The sequence below is a fragment of the Pleurodeles waltl genome, chromosome 3_1 (assembly GCF_031143425.1).
Source record: "Pleurodeles waltl isolate 20211129_DDA chromosome 3_1, aPleWal1.hap1.20221129, whole genome shotgun sequence".
In the NCBI taxonomy this organism is placed as follows: Eukaryota; Metazoa; Chordata; class Amphibia; order Caudata; family Salamandridae; genus Pleurodeles; species Pleurodeles waltl.
The window spans coordinates 1609035611-1609057751 of NC_090440.1; the positions used below are offsets into that span (position 1 = coordinate 1609035611).

Genomic DNA, 22141 nt, shown 5'->3' on the forward strand with positions numbered 1-22141 from the left:
TAGTGTCTCTTGTGTTTTTAGCTTGTGTTCTCTGACAAGTTCAAGTCACCTAAGAGGGTAGCGTGGGTGTGTTAGATGAATGAGGTGGCAAGGAGGTCTGAGAATTCATTGCTTAAGTCCTTGTTCTGCCCAGGAAGCCCGTAGATAAGATGGAAGGTAACACTAAGGCTTCCTGAGAGTGTGAAGTGGCATTTCAGTAGCTCCACCAAGTTGAGTGTCCCTTGTTTGACTAGGGTGCAGGACAATAAGGATCCACAAGACGGATGCTGTTGCATATGGGGAGAAGAACATCTAGGATATGTGAGGATGTGGTGTTGGGCTATATTTTTGCGATGAAGAGAGCATCAAGCTTTTGGTAGGTGATGATGTCTGTTATGGCTAGTGCATAGAGTACTGCAGAGTGAGAAATAATGAGTGTTATTTGGAATGTGTGTTTTGTGTTTTGGGGATATATGGTAGTTAGTGGGGCATGTACAACGTGAAATTTATGTATTGTGAAGATGCTATGTTAGTGTTTGTGTCATCATGGCCTAGGTGTCATTGTGGGGATTGGCAATATGGGTTCCTGTGAGAGGCACCTAATTATATCTAATTCTTGTAGGTTTCAGTAGATCAGAGGTTCTGCCCAATGCATATATTGGCCCTAACATGCCCACATAGGCACTGCCCGTGTCTGTGACCACCCTTTGGTGCAGAAGATCGGGTTGTGGAATGCCCTGAATAGTTAATGTTTCAACCCCAAGGTCATACATTTGACAAGGTTATAATGTGGACATCTTCAGGACTAGGAATGTCCAGGATTCATTGCCAAAACAGGTGAAAGTGTTGTGAAGAATGTCAGCATGGTCGTAATATAGAAGTGAGCATCTACATGCAGGTTATAGATATATGGTCAGATGTTTGCAAAATCAGTTAATGTCCTGCAGGAAAATGCCTTCAATGAGCAAGACCACATTTTTAAAAAACGAAAATGGGACCGTTTACACATATAGAAATAGGAATACAAGTTTGCATCCACTAAGACTTAGGAGACACTGATCACCAACGTAGAATGTACAGACAGTGAAGTGCCAAGGGGTTATTAAACGCAATTTTTACAAACAATGTCATTGGTAATAAGTAAATTACATTATGATAAGGGCATCTAGCTAGTTTTGCACCGGAATACACGAAGACTTGCTCCGCTTTGTGTTCAGTCAGCCCTCTCTGAAAACTGGGACAAGCGTTCAATTTAATGCCATTTTCCAAGACAGATGGTGAAACGTCGGAACTGTCCTCTGAAATGAGGGACGCCTGGTCACCCTGCATCAATCACAGGAAAGCTGACTCAGCTAAATCTCTAGATTGGTGGTCTTTAACTATATAGCACTTAAGGTACACAGTCCTGGATGAAAAGGTGGCTTTCTAAGCCCTGCTACCTCTGAGTGCAGATGTGGGTAAACGGTCAAGGTCTATCTCCATAGACGTGATGCAGGATGTGCCAGTCTTTTACATAATCCAATTAAACAAAAGTAGGCCGTACAATGCAACACAGTAGTAGGAAATGCGGGTACAAAGGGAAAACGGTGCGGGTGTTTTGGAGACAGGCTTTTCAGAACAATTATATGGACTATAGTTATGATAACTTGTCTTTTTTTTAATTGGTCTGACCTATGAATGAAAATAACTTATGTTGCTTTCACTTTTTGCAGGTATCTTTGGTTAGCTTAATAGCTAATGCCTTGGGCTATTCGGAACTTGGTGCTATTAAATCTCTCAGGACACTCAGAGCACTGAGACCTCTAAGGGCCCTGTCACGATTTGAAGGGATGAGGGTAAGACAAAATGCTTGTACTTTGGGTCTTATTAATATTCACTTTTCGCAAACAAGAGGGTACAGGAGGAAAGAGGAAAGCTTTTGATGTGCATCAAATCTCCATGAAGATCACAGCCATGTCTTCCTGCTTTTCCCATGATGGTAGAGAATTAGCCGCCCCTTCTTGCTAGAGTTTAGAAATGTGAGTATGCAAAGGTACAAAGAGTAATAGACATGCAGTGGCGTAGTCAAAATCATTGTTAGTTTTACTGACAAGGGATACATTTGCAGAGCTTCTGGCCTAAAGCTATGTTGTGTTATTTATCATCACAGAGAACATTCTGTACTTAATAAAATATGTCGCTGCATTTTGCTGAGGTCAAACATGGGTATGCCACATAAATGAAAGATTTAATATGTGGCTCTTCGTATGTTGCCTAAAACTGCTTGCTTAATAATGTGACTTCAGGACTAAATAAAATCATAAAATATATAATAAAAGCACACGGAAAACTGCACTTCATTGAACTTTAAGATCACTGTGCAATCTCCAGGCAATCAAACAGTTCCAAACGTGGCCTGTGATTTTTTACTGACCATCTCGGTTCGGTTCGGTATGGTGCCGTGAGAGTTACAATAATGTTTCAAAACATATCTGCAAAACGAGTATTACTTGCATGGAGAAACAGGTTGCTTGAATCAGAAACCGTTTGCCTATTAAGTTAGACGTAGGGCCTGATTACGACCTTGGTGGATGGCATACTCCGTCACAAACATGACAGATATCCCGTCCGCCGTATTACAGGTTCCATTACATGCTATGGTACTTGTAAAACGTCGGGCGGATTATCTGTCATGATTGTGACAGAGAATCCCATCCGCCAAGGTCGTAATCAGGCCCTTAGACATGCAAATGGATTGATTTACGAGCACAACTTAATCACAAAAGATGATCCTGAACTCTGTTTTTCACTTTTGCACACTATTACACCTCAAATGAGTAATATTGTAAATGAGTAAATCCTACTTAATGGATTGGTGAGTGAGCTTTCCGGATAATGATGACATCACAGGAAGTCACATGATGTAAGCTTTATCATGGAAATTTCATTACAAGAAATGAATCGTGTGACTCGTGATGCAGGTTAAATCTCAGGAAACTGACAGAAAATAAAGCCATTAAGGCAGTTCGGAGGGTCAACATCCCAACTGCAGAAGGTATACCTTTTAGCCCAATTAATTCTGCTGAACTAATACTACAACTCCCAGGGCCCATATTACTGATACAGCACACTGACCTTGTGTGTGCCACACCGCACTTTTAAACAGGTGTGTTGGGCACAATCAGAAACAGTGGCCTCCAGTGGCATAACAAAGGCTCCCTCAGCCCCTGCAGTGCGGAAGTCCCCAGGGGCCCCCTCAGCACAGTACACTGTGCACCGGCATCAGTCCCCTGAATGGGTTCAGGGGGGAAGGGGCCTTCTCCAGGTATTTTGCATGGGGCCCCCTTAAGTTTAATTATGCCACTGGTGCACTCTCTTACAATGAATGTGCTGTCTCCAGGGCTTTCAGTGAAATACAGAGCAGTTGCTTGAAAGCCACTCTGTGTTTCTCCGTGAAGGCGGCAACCCACCTGCACTATGAAGAGAAGTTAGAGATCCCCCTGCAGGCAGGTGTAGTGAGTGACTGAACTCGCCTGTTGGGGAATGTCTGGGGGGTGTCTATATGACCCTTTTTTTGCCCTTCCAGAGCGCTTTCCCGAGACAGCACATTGAGAGTGCACCATCTTTTTGTGGGGCACAGTCAGTGTACCTCCTGAGACAATGTTGCATCTTTGTCCATAACACGGCTCTGGCACATGAAGGAACATCCTTTGAAGATAGCATGGGCGCTATATGCGCACAAGCTCTATCAGTATTATACAGGAGGCTGCACAAGTGTCTGCTGCTCCTTGTGTAATTCCATAGTGCCCCATTAGCACAAATAGCAGGTACACATGCCGATTGAACCCCTGGGTTACTATCTGTAATGTGGCCCCAGAATTCAATAATTTTGAAGTTGCTGTGAACTACATATAGGAAGTGGCTAGCCTAATGGTTTGAACTTTAGCCATATTTTTACAGAAAAAAGTATAGCATAACTGTTGGACTTGACCCTTTCTGCTGGATCAGCTCCAAACTTTTTGCCTTGACTCATTCCATTTTTCCTGAATATGTTTTGGTTGGCCTTAGGACTCTGTACACGTTACCAACGGTAACCAGTGCTAAAGTGCTTGTGATCTTTGCTTAAAACATGGCATAATTGGCTTATACCCAATTGGCATAATTAATTTACTTGTAAGTCCCTAGTAAAGAAGGCTCTAACTGTGCCAAGGGTCCTGTAAATTAAATGTTACTAGTGGGTCTGCAGCACTGATTGTGCCATCCACTTGAGTGGCACTTTAAACATGTCTCAGGCCTGCCATTGCAAACTCTGTGTGTGCAGTTCTAAACTGCGAGGTCGACCTGGCAAAACAAACGTTTCACCAGAGCAGAACCTTCCTTTTTAATACATATAAATCATTCCTAGGGTGGGCTCAAAAGGCAGGGGGCAATGTATTTAAAAAGTAGGACATACATTTCTAAGTTTTACATCTCCTCATAGTGAAAACACTTACATTTGTTTTTTACTACTGCAAGGCCTATCTGTCTGAAAGGGTAACATGGGAGCTACCTTATTACATTTTATAAATGTAATTTCCCAAGGGAGGAGATCATGTTTGGTGTCTCTTGAATCACAATTTAAAACCCTAACTTATAGTAGAGACAGATTTTAAATTGCAATTCTGAAAATGCCACTTTCAATTGTCACTTTCTTGCTGTTGTCATTGAAAGCCCTATTACAAGTCTGGCAGTCCGAAGATGGCCAGACTTGTAGTGGAGGTCAGATCCCCGTGGCTTTGGTGGTCTGATCGCCACTTTACGACCCTGGTGGGTGGTCCGCCAAAAGACCGCCATCTCCACCAGGATCTTTGAGCCCCACTGGATGAAGGCAATTGTGATTGTAATCAGCCACGGCGGCGCTGAAGTCAGCGCCACTGTGTTGAGTACAACCATGTTCTCCCCCAGACTTTTCATGGCGGTTCAACTGCCATGAAAAGGCTGGCAGAGAACAAATGCTGGCTCCCCCCCTCCCCAGCAATGTCGGAATGTGCACTGTCTGCTCAGCAGACAGTGTGCATTCTGAGGATGCTAGGGAGGCTCCCTGTGTGACGGCATTGGACTGGGGTCCATGTGGAGCTGAGTTCAAGGTTTCCGCTGGTCAGCTCAGTGGAAAACTTATAATAGGGCCAGTGGGGAGCCTGCTAGCACTGTGGTGGTCTCCTCATTGGGAGTTTTGGTGATCGCATTCTTTCCAACTGCCAAACTCGTAATCAGCCCCTTAATGCCTGTAGCCTGTCTCTGGGTCACATGTCTAGGTGTAGCTGCCAGTTGAGCTGTATGAATTTCTCTTAGATAGCCACACACAATTGGGAGCTTGGGTGTGCCTATATGGCCATCACTGGCAGAATGGGAGAGAGTAGCAGGGTACAGCCCCACTTACACTTTAATACACTGTGTCCTTCCTCAACACAAAGGGCTGCATATCCCCTGTACTTAGTTGGGAGCCAGGGCAGGGGAGGCAGGATGCCTGGGGACTTCAAGGGAAACCTCTAGAAGGTTCCCCCCCACTTCAAATGCACACTTGGGCATAAATACTAGACCTCAGACACAAAAACGTCAGTACACTTCAGGACCTGTGGATACTCTACAACGAAAAAGGGCTGCTGTGCGGCTATATGGACTGCCACTCTTCTGGACTGCTGCTCCAAAGGAACTACTGCCCTGCTGCCTGCTATCTTCTTGCATGGGAAGGAAGTACTGGACCAGCAACTTCATCTTGAACCGAGGACCACAGAGTGACTCTAAGGGCTAGTCGGCTGGCCACATCATCTGAGCCTGAGGGACATAAATGTCTCCCCAACCAGCTAATGAATCTAGCTGCTGCAACTTTATCTTGAACCCAGGCCACAGAGGGACTCTAAGGGCTAGTCTGCTGACATCCTGATCTGAGGCTTAGGCACATAAAAGTCTCCTTTACCAGCTCATGGATCCAGTTGCAGTGAGTTCTTGACCTTTAAAGTGGTGCCCATCAGGTCCTGGACCCTTGGTGTGGCTTAGCAAGCATAGGTCAAGCTTTTGGGCTATTTGCGACTGTGACTGGGCCCGTTCACACTCAGATCATGCCCCTCGCACTTAAAGCAGCAGGAGCTGCTGCCAGTCTGTCTATTCATACTGCAACATCGACCACTTGCAGGGGACCTCCAACATGAAGCTCCAGCCTGCTCATCCTCGATGCCTGGCCTGCTCTTTGCACCATGCTGACAGCCTCCCGTGATGCTCTCCTTGCTCCTCATGGCCCACTCCAACACGAGCGGGACTCTTGGCACAAAACTTGAGAAAGGTAAAACTTCAGCAGGACTAATCTAAGACTGTATCTGATCTGCACGTCATTGCAGTTGGCCTGACTTTTGACTTTGACCTGGTCCAGCACGACCAGGTAGCTTCTTTGTGCTTTTAGGCACTATTTTACACTTCATCCTTTAAAAATTCATAACTCCAGTTCTACTGATTGGATTTTTTGTCATTTTGTTCTTGTTTTATTTATAAATTTTTACTCTATTTTTCTAAATTGGTGTGGGATGTTTGTGTGGTGTTTTAATTGTTTGAAGTGTTGCATGAATACTTTACACATTGCCTTTAAGTTGAGCCTTACTGCTCTGTCCCAAGGTACCCAGATTTTTGAGTGTAGCTTAGTTTGGGGTTTGCTTGCACCTTGCCCTCACAAGGACTGTGGTTGTTGCTTGACCAGGGTTCACACCCCAGTCAACCAGAAACCCAACTTCTCAGTTTGGTGATCAGCGGTGAGGATAGGACCTGTGTTTGTGCAGTGCCATATAGTGATATGGTGTAGACTACCATTCCATATTTTAGACCGTTACAAGTTTTTGTAAATTCTCCTTTTTCTCTCATTTGGTCATTTTTCAAAATCTGACTCCAGCTTTGCCTTCATAGACTTGATACTTTATTTTGTTACCACACCGGAGATATCTTGCCAGAATGATCCTGGATCTCAACTGTCTAGCGTACTATAGTGTAAAGGAGCTGAAGGAGTTCTGCAAGGAGAGGGCACTGACTGTGAGATGGGGGTACACAACACTGACCTTCAGGCACCCCTATATGCTTTTGAGGAAGCAAGCTGGGTGGAGGCTTCAACAGAGAACCAAGAGGGTGATACTCCTGAGTAAGAGGCTAAGGAGGGCTGCTTTGCAGACCCGGGCTAGAGAGAATAGATCCATTTCTACTCATGGGCCAGGAACCAGGGCACAAATAGGGTGATGACCCTGAGAAGGATGAGGAGAAAAATTAATTGCCAATAGCTCGAGAGGAGAGTGGAGGACACACAGAGGTGGAGCCCCATGCTGAATCCAGTGAAGGAAGCAGTGCACCTACCATACACCGCCGCCTCAGGAGTTGAAGGGCAGACAGGCTGAGAGGGACCTGAGACTGCAGCTGGCTGCTGAAAAGAGACAACTGAGGTTGAAAGAGCCCTGGCAGAGGAAAGGAGAGCTGAGGCAGAGAGGGCCTGAGCCAAGGAAAAATTGACCATGGATGCAGAACAAACGAAGACTGAGAGAGCCTTGGAAAAGATAATAATCTTGTTGGATTAAGAACCGAGTCTTTAAAATCAGGACTTGAAGGCCAAACAGCTGTTAGAGTCCAGCAGGAGTAGGGGCAGCAAAAATAAGAGGGTATATTTATGAGCTCCTTTGCCTCGCTCCTTCACCACGCAACGTGGTGCAAGAGCGCCACAAATGAAAAATGAGATTTATGAAGCAATGCAAGGCCATCTGTATGGCTTCATAAATCTTGAATAATGTAATGCAGCACAAATTGTTGTGTCACATTACTCTGCAGAAGGGAGGCATTTCCATGGGTGTTGTGTGGGTGTTCCCATGCAACATCCATGAATTGTGATCTATTCCCAGCAGCAGGTAAACCTGCAAATATGCCAAAAATTTACAATATCTTTATGTCTTCTCGTTATTTTCCTCTTTCTATGTGTGCTGCATTCTGCTTCCTGCAGCATACATAGTAAGAGGAAAATGCCTCTCAGGACTGTTTTTGTGTAGGAAGGTGCCCCTTCCAGCACAAAAACAATCCTGCATGCAACACAGGCACCCTAGTACCATGGTACAAGGGTGCCTGCATTGCCGCTAGGCTGCCAAAACAGTACAGAGGGAAAGGACAGGAATGCACCATATTGGATAGATACAGTGTATTCCTGCCCTTTACCTATGACACAGGGCAGTGCATCAAAGTGACTTGCTGCACTGCCCTCTGCCACAAAGACCATAAATATGAGGTGTGGATTCTCCCCAGAGGAGTACAGGTTGAGGTTCAGGGACAGTCAGAACCTGTCTCACCAGTCTTGGGAGGACTTTGTAGGTTACTTGTGTAAGGCACTGGTTGTTTGGGTAAAGGTTAGTGAGGTAAACACCTAGGAGGGCTGTACAATCTGATCACCAGACAACACATGCTCAGTCACTGTTTTCCAGAGCTACACCAACGCCTGGTTGACTGTAATGGTTACTGACCCCAGGGAGCTTGCAAAGGGGGCAGACCTCTGGGTTAGTACCAGAGTGTTTGGGAAGGCATTGGTGAGTGATCCTAAGGAGGGTGGTTCAAGTTACCCCCAACAAAGTGAGGGGGAGGTACACAGTGACCCAGACAGATACCAGTATAGTGTGGGGGTAAAGGGTTCCTGTTGGACTTTTTTTTCTTATGCAGGGTCATCCCCAATCTTTTTGCCTCCTGCCTCCTATTTTTTCAGACCTGTTGTTGTTGGCTTTTGAACTCTGCTAACCAGTGCTAAAGTGGATATGCTCTCTGTGTAAAATTGTATGTAATTGCTTTATCCATGATTGGCATATTTGATTTACCAGTAAGTCCCTAGTAAAGTGCACTAGAGGTGCACTTGAGGTTCCAGGGCCTGTAAATCAAATGCTACTAGTGGGCCTGCAGCACAGGTTGTGCCACCCACAGAAGTAGCTCTGTAATCATGTCTCAGATCTGCCATTGCAGTGTCTGTGTGTGCATTTTTAACTGTAAATTAGACTTGTCAAGTGTACCCACTTGCCAGGCCTAAGCCTTCCCTTTTCTTACATGTAAGGCACCCCTAAGGTAGGCCCTAGGTAGTCCCAAGGGCAGGGTGCAGTGTATGGTTAAGGTGGGACATATAGTAATGTGTTTTATATGTCTTGACAGTGAAATATTGTTAAATTTGTTTTTCACTGTTGCAAGGCCTGTCCCTCTCATAGGTTAACATGGGGGCTACCTTTAAATCTGATTAAAGTGTAGATTCCTTTTGGGAGCGGATGGACATGTGGAGTTTGGGGTCTCTGAGCTCAAAATTTAAAAATACATCTTTTAGTAAAGTTGATTTTAAGATTGTATGTTGAAAATACCACTTTTAGAAAGTGAACATTTTCTTGCTTATACCATTTCTGTGACTCTGCCTGTTTGTGGATTCCCAGTCTGGGTCAGTTTGACAGTTGGGCTGGTTGCAAATCACACTAGACACAAAGGAAGCTCCGTGTCCGGCGCCGATGGTGTCGGATTGTTGGGAACGACTCCGTCACAACACCTCATCAAAGCATTTTGTGTTTCTAAGCGCAATTTTTTAATTTCATCTTTAAAAATTCATAACTTGACTTGTGTATGTCAGATTTTTGTCGTTTTGGTCTTGTTTTGTTTAGATAAATATTTCCTATTTTCTAAACTGGTGTTGTGTCATTTTGTAGTGTTTTCATTAAGTTACTGTGTGTGTTGGTACAAATACTTTACACCTAGCACTCTGAAGTTAAGCCTACTGCTCTGCCAAGCTACCAACGGGGTAAGCAGGGGTTAGCTGAGGGTGATTCTCTTTTGCCCTGACTAGAGTGAGGGTCCTTGCTTGAACAGGGGGTAACCTGACTGTCAACCAAAGACCCCATTTCTAACAGTTCCCATGTCCCTTCTAAGCTTAGAAGGGGAGGTTGTGGTGGGCAGAGACCCAGGGCACCATATTTCTAACCCCAATGCTTAGATTGCTCCAAGTGGAGGCACAAGCAGGGGGACCTGGTCTGGACCAAGAGACCATCCACTGGTGGGAGCTCCACAGTGTCAGGGGGTTTGGGTGAGGTGGCCCCCCAGGCACCCCACCAGTTACATTTTCTGGAGGTACCACTCCACAGCAGGGGGTACAGAGGCCTAGATGGAGGGGCAAGAGGTGGAAGCAGTGCACAGTGGGAGGACCAGTAGATTAGGGGTTGCCAGCACTAATAACAGAACACCTAAAGACTGACCCTGGTGAGGCCACATCTTGCATGGGGCATCTTTCTGCACTGTCACAGAGAAAGAGGGCAAGTGGCATGCAGCAGGCAGATCCCTGTATAACTCAGACAGAGTGTCACTCTTGAGAGGGTGGTGATTCTCTCTAGACACCCTGGCTCCCTAAGCAAATGTTCAGCCTCATGGTACATTCCCTAGGCTGTGTGACCAGTCTCACGATACCACTCTTGAACTGGTGGGAGGTAGAGTGGAAGTAGCATGCAAGACACCCGGGACTACTGCCCACCACTCTGAGAAACCTCAGAAGACCCTGAATAGCCTGGGGCTTGGCTTCTTAACACTGACTGCTATCAGTAGCTTTTGTTGGTTACTGCCCTTATTGGCAGAGATTTCCTTGGGTTGGGGATAGTAGTCTGATTCAAGGGGTGGAATGGGTCACATCACTTAGTTGAACATGGTGGTACTGTCTGCCTCCTGGGATACATCTGTGAGCAAGTTAAGGTTAGATCCTGCAGAAATGGGTTCCACGCATGAGGAGAAGGGTTCCCCAAGAGAGAATTTTGACAGAGGGATCAAACTGAGTTCCGAGAGGCATAGAACTGACAAATGCCACTGAAAAACAGGGCATTCGTCCATGTTCTATTGCCTAAGCAGGAAAGCCCATCTAGGTATTGATTAGTATACCAAGGCTTTTGGCTGGAGGTGGGTCGTGTTGGACTTTGCCCTTTTTGCTTGGTCATTCCCAGACTTTTTACCTTCACTCCTCCCGTTTTTGCTAAGTTCTTTTTGTTGGTCCAGTGCTAGAGTGTTTGTGCTCTGTACTTAAAGTAAAACATGGTAACATTGACTTATACCCAATTGCCATATTCAACCTACTTTTAAGATCCTAGTAAAGTAGCACTACTTGGCCCAAGGCCTGTAAATGTAATGCTACTAGTGGCCCTGCAGCACTTGAGTAGCACTTTAAATATTTCTCAGGTCTGCCATTGCAGCATGTGAGTGTGCAGTTGTAAACTGCCATGTCGACCTGGCAAAATAGCCCTTTTGCAGGGCTAGCTCTTCCTTTTTAATACATATAAGTTACCCCTGGGTAGGCCCTGCCAGAGGGCAGGGTCCAACATATTAAAAAAGTAGGACATGTACTTTTAAGTTTTACATGTCCTGACAGAGAAGAAAAACTCTTACATTTGTTTTCCACTACTCCAAGGCCCATATCTCCCATAGGATAACACTCAAGTTGCCCTATTATATTTTATAAGTGTAATTTTCCAATGGGAAGGGATGACAGATTTATGTTTAGTGTCTCTGGAATCTCAATTTAAAATCCCAACATGTTGAAGTCGGAATTTAAATTACAATTCTGAAAGCTCCACTTTTAGAAAGTTAAAGTATGCAAAAAAGTGATGGTTGGAATATTTGAATTAATCTCAGCCACTGGTAATTACTCAGGGCCGAATCCCAATCCAAAGTTATTTTGCACAGCATGGCACCTCAGTTAGGACCCTGCTATATGCAAATCAGCCTTGACCATGCTTCAGTCGGAGCAGTCCAACCCAAACTACCAAACCAGGTCCTCCCTTAACCAGAACACAAGCAAGCCCAGGACCGGTTTTGTCCTTGTTATGGGCTCATCCAATGGGTACAGCTTGATTCCAGTGGCACAGTATGCATGGGACTCACATCTGGGCATACCCATCCCACTTAGGGTGACAAACTAAAGTATTCAAAAAAGTGGTGGATGGAATGCTTGAATTCATCTCAGCACCTGGTAATTACTTGGGCTGCTTCCTAATCCATTGTTATTTTGCACACCATATCACCTCAGTATGGACTCAGCTATATGCAAATCAGTCTTGACCCTACTCCAATCTTAGCAGTCCAGCCCAAACTGCCAAGACAGGTCCTCCCTGAACCAGAGCACTAGCAACCCAGGACCGCTTTTGTTGCTTATGTTCTGATTCAGGGAGGACCTAGGTTGGCAATTCTAGCTAGACTTTTCCTATTGGAGCATTGGCAAGGCTGATTTGCATATAACTGGGATTGTGGTTGCTGCTTGACCAGGGCTCACACCCCAATCAACCAGTAACCCAAGTTTCTCACAATTACCATTTACATTTTCTTCTGGGGGAACCATACCAAAATACACAATGCAGCTGCAGCTGCAATTTGGGTATTTATTTGAAACAAAATGGTTACCCTCAAAATATTTCTGTCTATCCCAGTGTTTTGACTGCTTCCACTTGTACCACCCACTATCACTGCAAATCCCTCTGCCTGCCATAGCGGGCGTATTGCAGGGGCATAATGTTGGAGGAGTCTGGGGGGGACAGTTAGGGTGTCACACCCACTAACATATGTATTGAATAGTTAAAAGTTGTGTCCAGAGTCTCTGAGTTGACTTTGGTAGCAACTGTGTTGGGTTTCCCTCAGGCTCATCATAGCAGAGGCCCATGTGTTTTTGACCCTGGGAAGCACTCTCTCTCTCTTTCTGTTTCTTTCTCTCTCTCTCTCTCTCCCTCTCTCGTTTTGAAACCTTATGGGTCTCATATGTTTGAATCCAGTGCATCCTATGAAAGCATAAAACTGTACTTTCTCCTGAAGAGAAAACGGTTTCACTATTTTTGGATCGGGTATTTAAGGTCTCATAGGCCACGTCATGGTGGATACCAAGGCCCATATTTAAACTTTTTGACGCAAACCTGCGCTAGTGCAGGTTTGCGTCAAAAAGTTTAACGCCGGCTACCACCATTCCAATGCGCAAGCCGGGCGTTATATTAAATGAATGACGGTAGCCGGCGCTGTGGCCTGGTTAGTGTCAAAATAATTGACGCTAAATGGGCAGCGGAGGCGTAGGGAAGAGTGGGGGTTGTGCGTCAAAGAATAGTGCAAGTCAGGTTAGAGTAAAAAATATTGACTCTAACCTGACTAGCGTCATTTTTTGATGCACAAACCCCATGAAAATGACTCCTGTCTTAGCAAAGACAGGAGTCATGCCCCTACCCAATGGCCATGCCCAAGGGACTTCTGTCCCCTGGGCAGGGCCATTGGGCACAGTGGCATGTAGGGGGGCCCAAGTTAGGCCCCCAATGCCACAAAAAAAAAAGAAAAAAATGACTTACCTCTACTTACCTGTACTTATCGTAGATGGGTCCCCCCGTCCATGGGTGTCCTCCAGGGGTGGGCGAGGGTGGCCGGGGTGTCCCTGGGTGCAGACCATGGAAATGAGCCCACAGGTCCTCTAATGCCTGCCCTGACCCAGGCATTAAAAATTACTCTGAACAGGCGTACAGCCATTTTTTAAGACCCTCCTCTTCCCGTGCGTCATTTTTGCACGGTAGTATAAATAAGGTGCAAGGGCCTTTGAGACATTTTTTGCCCGGGAATGCCTACCTTGCATTTCATTGATTTCATTGATGCAAGGTAGGTTTCCACAGAAAAAAAATTACTCTAAGGCCCATATTTATACTTTTTGACGCAAACCTGTGCTAGCAAAGCACCCAGAAGCCCATTGTAAGCAATGGAACCCTCCTTTTAACGCCTGCTCTGACCAGGCATTAAAAGTGCAGAAAAAAATGTTGCAAGGAAATCTCTTAGATTTCCTTGGGCCATTTCTTTGGCCCCCCTAACGGGGGAATGCCCCCTTTGCATACATTATTCCTGGTGCAGGCATATTGTAGCACAAAGAGTTACAAAGTGGTGCAATGCATGCATTGCACCTCTTTGTAAATAAGAAGCAGCATTTTTGGCCTCATTGACCCATATTTGCGTAAATAATTGATGCACATGTGGCACAAGGAGGAGCTAGGGGTTCTTAACTATGCCCCAAAGTGTTACACATTTGGCAGTAGAAAGTTACTCATAAGCACACTGGAACAACAGAACTATCACACATAAGCTAAAATCATAGAACTATCATACATAGGCAATCTGAAAACTCAGCAGCTATGTCCCAAAGAAAATTAAATATTATTTCACACCCTACAATGTACCTTACATGCCCATTTCAAAAGTAAATGTATGATTATTATTGTGTTTTAAGATGACCGTCAAATGGTTGGTAACTTACCATTACCTTGCAGGTTTGTAGGTGTTATTCAACTTTTGCTGATTGTCAACAAGTCTACACAAAGCTGCATACCCCACCATTCTAGCAGAATTTCTCTTTGTGCAAATCTCATTTCCAAGGGAAAACTATCCGAATTACAAGTGATACTTTTCCTCTATATTTTTGTGGGTCCGTAACTTGTACCAAGGTGCACAGAACTCTTGAATATTGGGGCCTTATAAGATATTAGAATGTGGGGCTAACATACCGAGAATTGTGCTACGTGAAAATCTGCAACTTTGTGAAATGCGATAGCAAAACCTTGGCCAACATTTATAGATGTTTAGTGTCGCATTAGCGCCATTTATTTTGGCGCTAAAACGGCACTAACCTAACTCTTATATTTTGATGATAGACCCATCTAGCGTCAAAAATTGGAGTTAGCATGATGTGTTGGATGCGCAAATCCACCTTGCATCAACGAGATACAAGATAGGCATTCCCGTCCTAAACATGACGCTAGCACCCCAGTGCCATATTTACCTCCCGGTGTAGAAACGACACACGGGTGGGAGGCGGACCTCAATAATGGCGTTAAGCCCGCTTAGCACCATTATCTAACGTCTGTGTCAGACCAGGCGTTAGAGTGTAGGTAGGCCCATTTCCATGGTGAAACATCATGGAGTGGGCAGAAAGATGCCCACCCCAAGCCCCAGCAACACTACACCACCACCCACCCCACAGGGACAGTACAGGAGGAGAGACCCCATCCCAGGTAAGTTTAGGTGAGTATATTTTATATTTTTTTAAAGTGCCATTAGGGGGCCCTTACATGGGCCCTCCTGCCTGGCGCTGGGTATTTTTGGGCTTGCCCAGGGGACACTGGATCCCAGTGGTGGGCATTAAGGTAGTGGGCATGACTCCTGTCAAATTTTGACAGGAGTAATTTTTTGGCTGCTTATGTGTCAGTAAATGATGCTAGGCTGACTAGCGGCAAAACTTTTCCCGCTAACCACCCTAATGTCATTTCTGATCCCCTAGCTCCATTCCCCCTAACTCCCCACCCCTTCTGGGCTAGCATCTTTTTTTTTTACGCTAGCCATTCCTTAGCGCCATCGTGCCTCATTTCATAAATATGGCACATGGATGACTTTGAGGAATGGTGTTAGCCGGCTTTTAGAAACATGACGCACAACTGCATTAGCACAGTTTTGCACAATATTTCATAAATATGGGCCCTTGTGTCTTATTTATAATGTGTTAGGTGAAGATGATGAAACAAGTCACACAAATACTAATAATGGCATTTTTGCATGATGTTTGAGTAAGCAGTGTCTTCAGGCAGACTACCCCCCCAAGGAGCACTTACGTTTTATGTTTAATTTTGTCTTCAGGCAGACTACCCCCACAAGGAGCACTTGCGTTTTATGTTTAATTTTCATGATAATTACGTGTATTACACTTGGAAATATCATGCAGTATACTTTTGTTCATTGTTTGAGCTTGTTTCCATTTGCCATTACTATTCCACACAACACTGAGAGGGATCATGTCTGCTCTGTACCAGAGAAATGGTTACGATGGCCCCAAATGCAGGGGCAGCAGAGACCTCCCAGGCCTCCCCGTTATTCCAGCTGGATTATGGAGACTCATCAGGGTCAACAGAGCACAACAAAGAAAAAAATGGTCTACTTTTTGGCACTGCACTGCCTTCATCTACCAGGTTCATAATAGCGAGTTACCAAGGCTCTGAAAGTGTAACAGAGCATGATCTCATTAGCTTGAGGACACTGCCTTACAATTGGAACCCCACCCAACTGCCCATTAGCAGGGTTTTAAAGCAAGCAGAAAATTCTGGCAGTGATTACCAGGGAAATATGCCAATGTCCAAATCCAGGCAGAATCACACCACACATGTGTAATTTACATTCAACGATTAACATAGTAGAGTACATCATAATCTTATAACTAAACTAGTACAGTATATCAGTGGCAAGAGCTTTCTCAAGGCGTGCATGGAAAGACAATGCTCCTATAAGCTGAGGACTCCGTGATCTGCACAAGAGAGAAGGTATACTCATGGCTTAGGCTGTGCGGGAATTTTTGCAGTTGCCCAGAGTTGTTTTCCACAACTTGCTAAGACTGTCAAGTGAGAAGAGGAGAGGCAGGACTGCGAGTGTGCCATTGGTCAAAAGGTGACAAACTTCATCTTCTTTATGTGCCTCACTGAGGCCATATGTGGAAGCAATGGGAGGGCCTATGCCTTATGAACTGCCCTTTCCACGATGGTTGTGTGTGTAGAGATTACTGTGTGAGCTTATCAATTCAGAATGAAGGGTAATATTTTCCTGTGATGTCAGTTTCTGTTTGTTTCACAGAATATCCTTATATTTCAAAACTCACTTGTATGTATTGTGACTCAGTTCAGAGTGTTTGGGAATGTCTACATATGAATGTGTGTGTGTGTTAAGCTAAGGCTGTGTAGTACAAGATCCAGAGTCCCGCACAGAATTCATGCCATTACTCATGTACACCCACCTTTAGGCCCTGCTCACAAGATGAGAGATACCCGAAGTAGGTGTTTTTAATGTATATTCAAAAACATACCTGTAATAGGTTTTTCATAAGTGTTCAGTGGTGGGATTGGGTGAAGGTAAAAGTGTGTATTGTGAGGATCAAAGTTATACGTTTCCTACGAGTGTGGTTGGGACAGTGATACCAGTGAAGCATTCCTGGCTTGGTGGCAGGGATGCGTTCAAATGTAGAGCCCGGTTCTCACATTGCTATAGGAAGGACTACTGCTGCTTTATCTGTTCCAAGTAATGAACATGGGGCCTATAAAAAGATAAGTTAGAGGGCACCAACAATAGTTCTAAAAAGGGGAAGCCATGAATGAGGTACATGTAGGTAATGTGTACCTATCTTTGAGGGGGATGTGGGCTATTTTAAGGAAGTGCCAAGTCAGTTAGAATACATAATCTAGTTGAAAGATAGAATTGTTTTGTTCTTACCTAGCTTAAAGTTGAGATTCCCTGAAAGAGCCAAGCCAAATAGCATGTCTGGATGCATCGCTGAGAGGAAAAAGAGTGAGAAGGAGCCAGGATCTTGGTTTGACACTAAGAAGAGCCTGCAATGATTTGTGGCCCGCTTTCATCTTTTTGCGCTTGGCAAGCACTCTAGTGCAGTTCTTTGAACTGGCAGAACTTGCATGCAATGAGAGGAAGATAAGTTTTTCAGTGCTTGCGAGTACTGGTACAGCTTGAAGAGTGGCTTTGCATCTTTGAAGTGCAGACTTTGCAAGGTGCTCAGCAGTGGCGGCTGGTGAAATTTGAAAGTGGTGGGGAGTAAAACCAGTGAACCAATTGTTGCGTGAGCGAGGACAATGTTTATTGAATGGGAGAGGAAGGTCCGAGAAAAGTTTTAAAAATTGGTGGGTTAAGGTGCAATATTCAATAATATTTCTGTGATAAATGGACAAAAAACAGACTTCTTATACTGACTTTATCCTGCCACTCACCCTCTTCCCAGGATGTGGTGTTACAGCCAGAGCTGCTGTATGAAGAATTGGGGAACCAGGCTAAATTCCCATACTGTGATTCTGGGCAAATCACATAATCTCACGTGTCTATAAAAAATTGAATGTGACAAGGTGCAATGTAATTGATGTTCATGAAAGCGCTTAAATTACTTTGGGTCGAGTTTGGGCAAGATACAAATTATTTATAAAAACTGCACAAAGAGGTTAAAAACAAAGCCTTAGCATAATGAAAGACAAATAGATACCCATTTAGTGGCTGATTGGTGCAAAGTGAAACCAGAAAATATTGATAAATCATGGCTAGCCTACTTAAATTGTGTAATCTTAGACAAATATTTTATTTCACCAAAACTCAATTTTCTTCATATATAATACTTTATGAAAGTCTACTACTTAATGCACTGCAGACCTCTGCGTGTAACCAGAGAGCTACAGAATTAAATCTTAGTTGGTAAAGTGAAAAATAGTGATGTGAATTTTCAGTGTTGCAAGGTCACTGATATGACAGAAAGCACTGTGAATATGGAAGTCATTATTTTTTACTTGAACTACACACAGTATTAGATAGACTGCTACAAAATGCGCAAAAGGTTTTCAGAGAACATGGTGACTCCAAAATAAGGAGCATATTTAGGAAAAGTGGTGCTGCACCCAGTGCAGCACCTCTTTTCTTGCACTCCTTAGGGCCTCCACTAACACCACAATGGTAGTGCCATATTTATAATACGGTGTACCATGGCGGTAGTTATGCGCTTTGCAGGACTAGCGTACAAAATTATGACGCTAATCCTGCAAAGCACACCGAGCCCCATTTTAATCAATGGAAGCCTCTATTTAACACCTGCACTTAGCAGGCGTTAAAAAATGCCAATAGAAATGATGCAAAGGAATCTCATAGATTCCTTTGTGCCATTTATTTGTCACCCCGTAGTGCCGGTACACCCCCATTGTATACATTATACCTGACGCAGGCACAATGTAGCGCAAGGGTTTACAAAGTGACGCACTGCATGCATTGTGCCACTTTGTTTTTTGTAAATGTGCTACAGCGTTTTTCCGCTTCCAACGCTATATCAGCGTAAAAAAAATAACACTAATTTGGCATTGGAATGGTGCAAGGGCTCCATAAATCTGGCCCTAAATATTTTAATATTACCAAGACTGTACTTAATCGAATTTACTGTCCCTTCAACACACACCTCACCTCGGGTAGTAAGGGCTATATAATTAAAATCACAATTAAAATCACACACTTTACAGCTCAGTTAAGTCTTTGCCAACTGTAAAACAATAAATCTTTGTCCTCACAAAGCGTCAAGTGGTTTCATCAATTAAAGCCAGTACACACTCCCAATCATCCTTTACATTTACAGATTACCCTTAACATTTGCACATTAACTCATAGTGCACATTTGAATTTCTTTCAGGCAGCAGCACCCTGGCAGGAGGGCTTGATTAGCTGTCCGCCCCCACCTCGGTTTCACAGCTTAGGAGACTCATTGAGTGAGACTTTAAAACTGAAGAATTTAATTTAACATATTGTAATTATTGAAGGACACAGGAGAGAAAATAGCAGGAAAGGGAGAAAGTGACAGGCCTAGGACAGTGGGAACCGAAAGAAAGAATAGAGGAAGATTGGAAGGAGTTAAAGGAAGGGAAAAGGAACCCAAAAGTATAGGAGAGATAACACCACCCACCCCAGTACTCTTGTAGTCCATCTGGTGTTCCAGTGACAGTCCACGTGCTTCCAGTGAGGCCCAGCTGCTGCTCCTCTAAACGCCTCTGCTGGAAAGCTCTAAACAGAATACACGAGGTGCAGTGTAACTGTTTAGAGCACATGGCGATCAACGTCAGGCCATCTTGCTAATGCTACAACCCGCCCCTTTCCAAGTCGTAATCCTGTGATGACTTGAAGAGGGCGGGGTGGTAAAAAGCAGCTGGGGGAAGACAAGCAGCCCCAGGAGTACAGGGCTGATAATTTAGACACCCGGGGCTGCTTCAGAATGAGACGCTTTTAACTGTTGTTTGTGGCCAGTCCCAGAGGACCCCATTTATAGCAGAATCGGGCTGAGAGCTTGTCAGCCCTTCTGTTTTCTTAACTTTCCCTGCTGTCAACTGACACCTGTGCACTAGCACTTGTTGCCAACTAAAACTGCCTGACGTCCGTTTTGCAGAATACGGACTGGGCAGGTCAAAGCAGTGAATGCTTTTACCATAGTTTTAAAATGTCGGATGGTAATTGCTTTTTGCAATTACCATCTGTCACATTTAACTGCATGGGCGTAGCTCCTCGGCCCCCTCCCAGAAACCGCCGCTTGTGCTCAGGTAGAATCCAGAAAACTACAGTTCTGATGTAGCCCAAAAACTCTCAAGATATTTCAAAATATTAGCGGCCATTTTAAAATTAAGGGGCATATTTTCAGGAAAGTAGCGCATCGGCCCAGGTGCGCCACTTTTCTTGCGTCAACCTTGCCCCACCTAAGGACACCATGGTTGCACCATATTTACAACATGGTGCACCATGGCAGTCGTTAAAACAATAGCGGCAACATTTTTGATGCTATTGTGGCGCTTTGCTGCACAAGGGTCAAATATTTTGACGCTAGTACAGCAAAGAACAGGGAAGCCCATTGATTAAAATGGGTGTGTCATTTTAACGCCTGCTCTGAACAGGCGTTAAAAATGATGGGAAAAATGCATAATGTGACACAGGGGTTTACAAAGTGGCGCGGTGCAAGCATTGTGCCACTTTGTAAATACGGCACAGGAGACAGGCCTCCTTAACGTTGCCTTAGAGTAAAATAAAATGACACTAGGGCAGCGCAAGGTGGCACTAGGGGCTTGTAAATATGCCCCTATGTTCCTTGTAGTCCACAGTTCCTTTCTATTCCTTGTAGTTTGTTTGTTATTGAGGTTGAAAGTCACTAAAGTGCGAACTCAATACTGAGAAGTATTTTTAGAAATCTGAATATATTGTGGAAACAAACGCAGTACTGTTTCAGAGGTATTCTTAGAAGAGTATAAACTCATATTCTCTTTTGCACATCTTTACTTTACTTACTTAAGGGAGGGATGGAAATGAAGGATCCTCATCTCTTTAAAAGAATTGGGGCCTGATTTAGATGTCGGTGGATGGGTTACTCTGTCACAACGGTGACAGATATCCCATCCGCCCAAATATAAGTCCCGTAGGAAATATTGAGATTTATATTTTGGGGGATGGGATATCCATCACCGTTGTGCCTGAGTACCCCTTCCATTGAAATCTAAATCAGGCCCTTAAACTTAGATACTTTTCTCATGATACATGTATAGTATTTAGTAAAGCAATGAGATTAGGGAAATGATTATTTGTTATCTGCAATCACTTTAATTCTGATGAATATGGACTATATCACAGTTTTAGAAAGTAACCTTAGAAATCTATTCAAACCAAAAATCATGTACCCATAATAGAGAAGTTAGTTACCTTATCAGTGAAAAGGAGTAAGATAATTATAACCTTTTATGACTTAGCTCCGTCTATATTATTTCTGTTTTCAGTTTTAGGAAATTCCAATTTCCACCTCAAATAGTCTTATGCATAACAATATTCTGAAGTTATGTGTTAGAATATGTTAGATGCTGCAATACAGTGACATAATACTAAAGAACCTATTACCTGATGTAGAGTTTGGTGGATGGGTTACTTTGTCACAAACATGATAGGTATGCCATTTGCTCCACCATAAGGACATCTTATTGTGCTGCACTTGTAATAAGGCGGATCGGATACCAGATTTTTTGACGGAGTAACCCATCAGCCAAACTCTAAATCAGGCCTTTAATTTTGTCTTTAGGTGCCTACTAAGACCCAGTAGATGTCAATGCCCTTAAGAGTGCTAGTAAGAGCTCTAATATCCAGTGTCTCTGTTTTCTCCTCAAACCCATTTTCCTTCCCCCACGTCTACTGCTAACCAACATATTTCTGTTTTGTATGGTTTGTTATGTATTTGGGTAGATGGGGGAACATTTATCACTCCTGTTGTATATGGAATATAAGGTTAGTGACTCCTCACAGAGCTTCTTTGTCAGCATAGTGTGATTTATTAAGGGGCTTAAAAATCCAACCACATCACCCGTGTGCTTGAGAGTCTATACTGTCTACCGCTGCAAGCTCAGGTCATCTTCAAGATCATCAGCACCACTTACAAGGCCCATTACACAAAGACCCGTCTTTAACTGGTTAACAAATTAACAATATGTGCAGGTCAACACCAGCTGAGGGTATCGCCAGGGTAGAGACTAAACACTGCAGGAAGAAAAAAAATCCTTTCAGTCTTACGCTGCGCCCCACAAGAGCTGTAGCAGCA

At 44.1% G+C, this 22141-nt stretch overlaps 1 protein-coding gene across 1 annotated transcript in view; it reads left to right on the forward strand.

Annotated features, from left to right (window-relative positions):
- The window catches only part of LOC138285386 (sodium channel protein type 2 subunit alpha-like), a 745466-nt gene that overhangs the window by 591383 nt on the left and 131942 nt on the right, over positions 1-22141 (forward strand). Inside the window, exon 21 of the mRNA XM_069225255.1 lies at positions 1692-1814. Within this exon, the coding sequence (XP_069081356.1) occupies positions 1692-1814 (123 nt within the window). The remainder of the gene's footprint in view (positions 1-1691; positions 1815-22141) is intronic.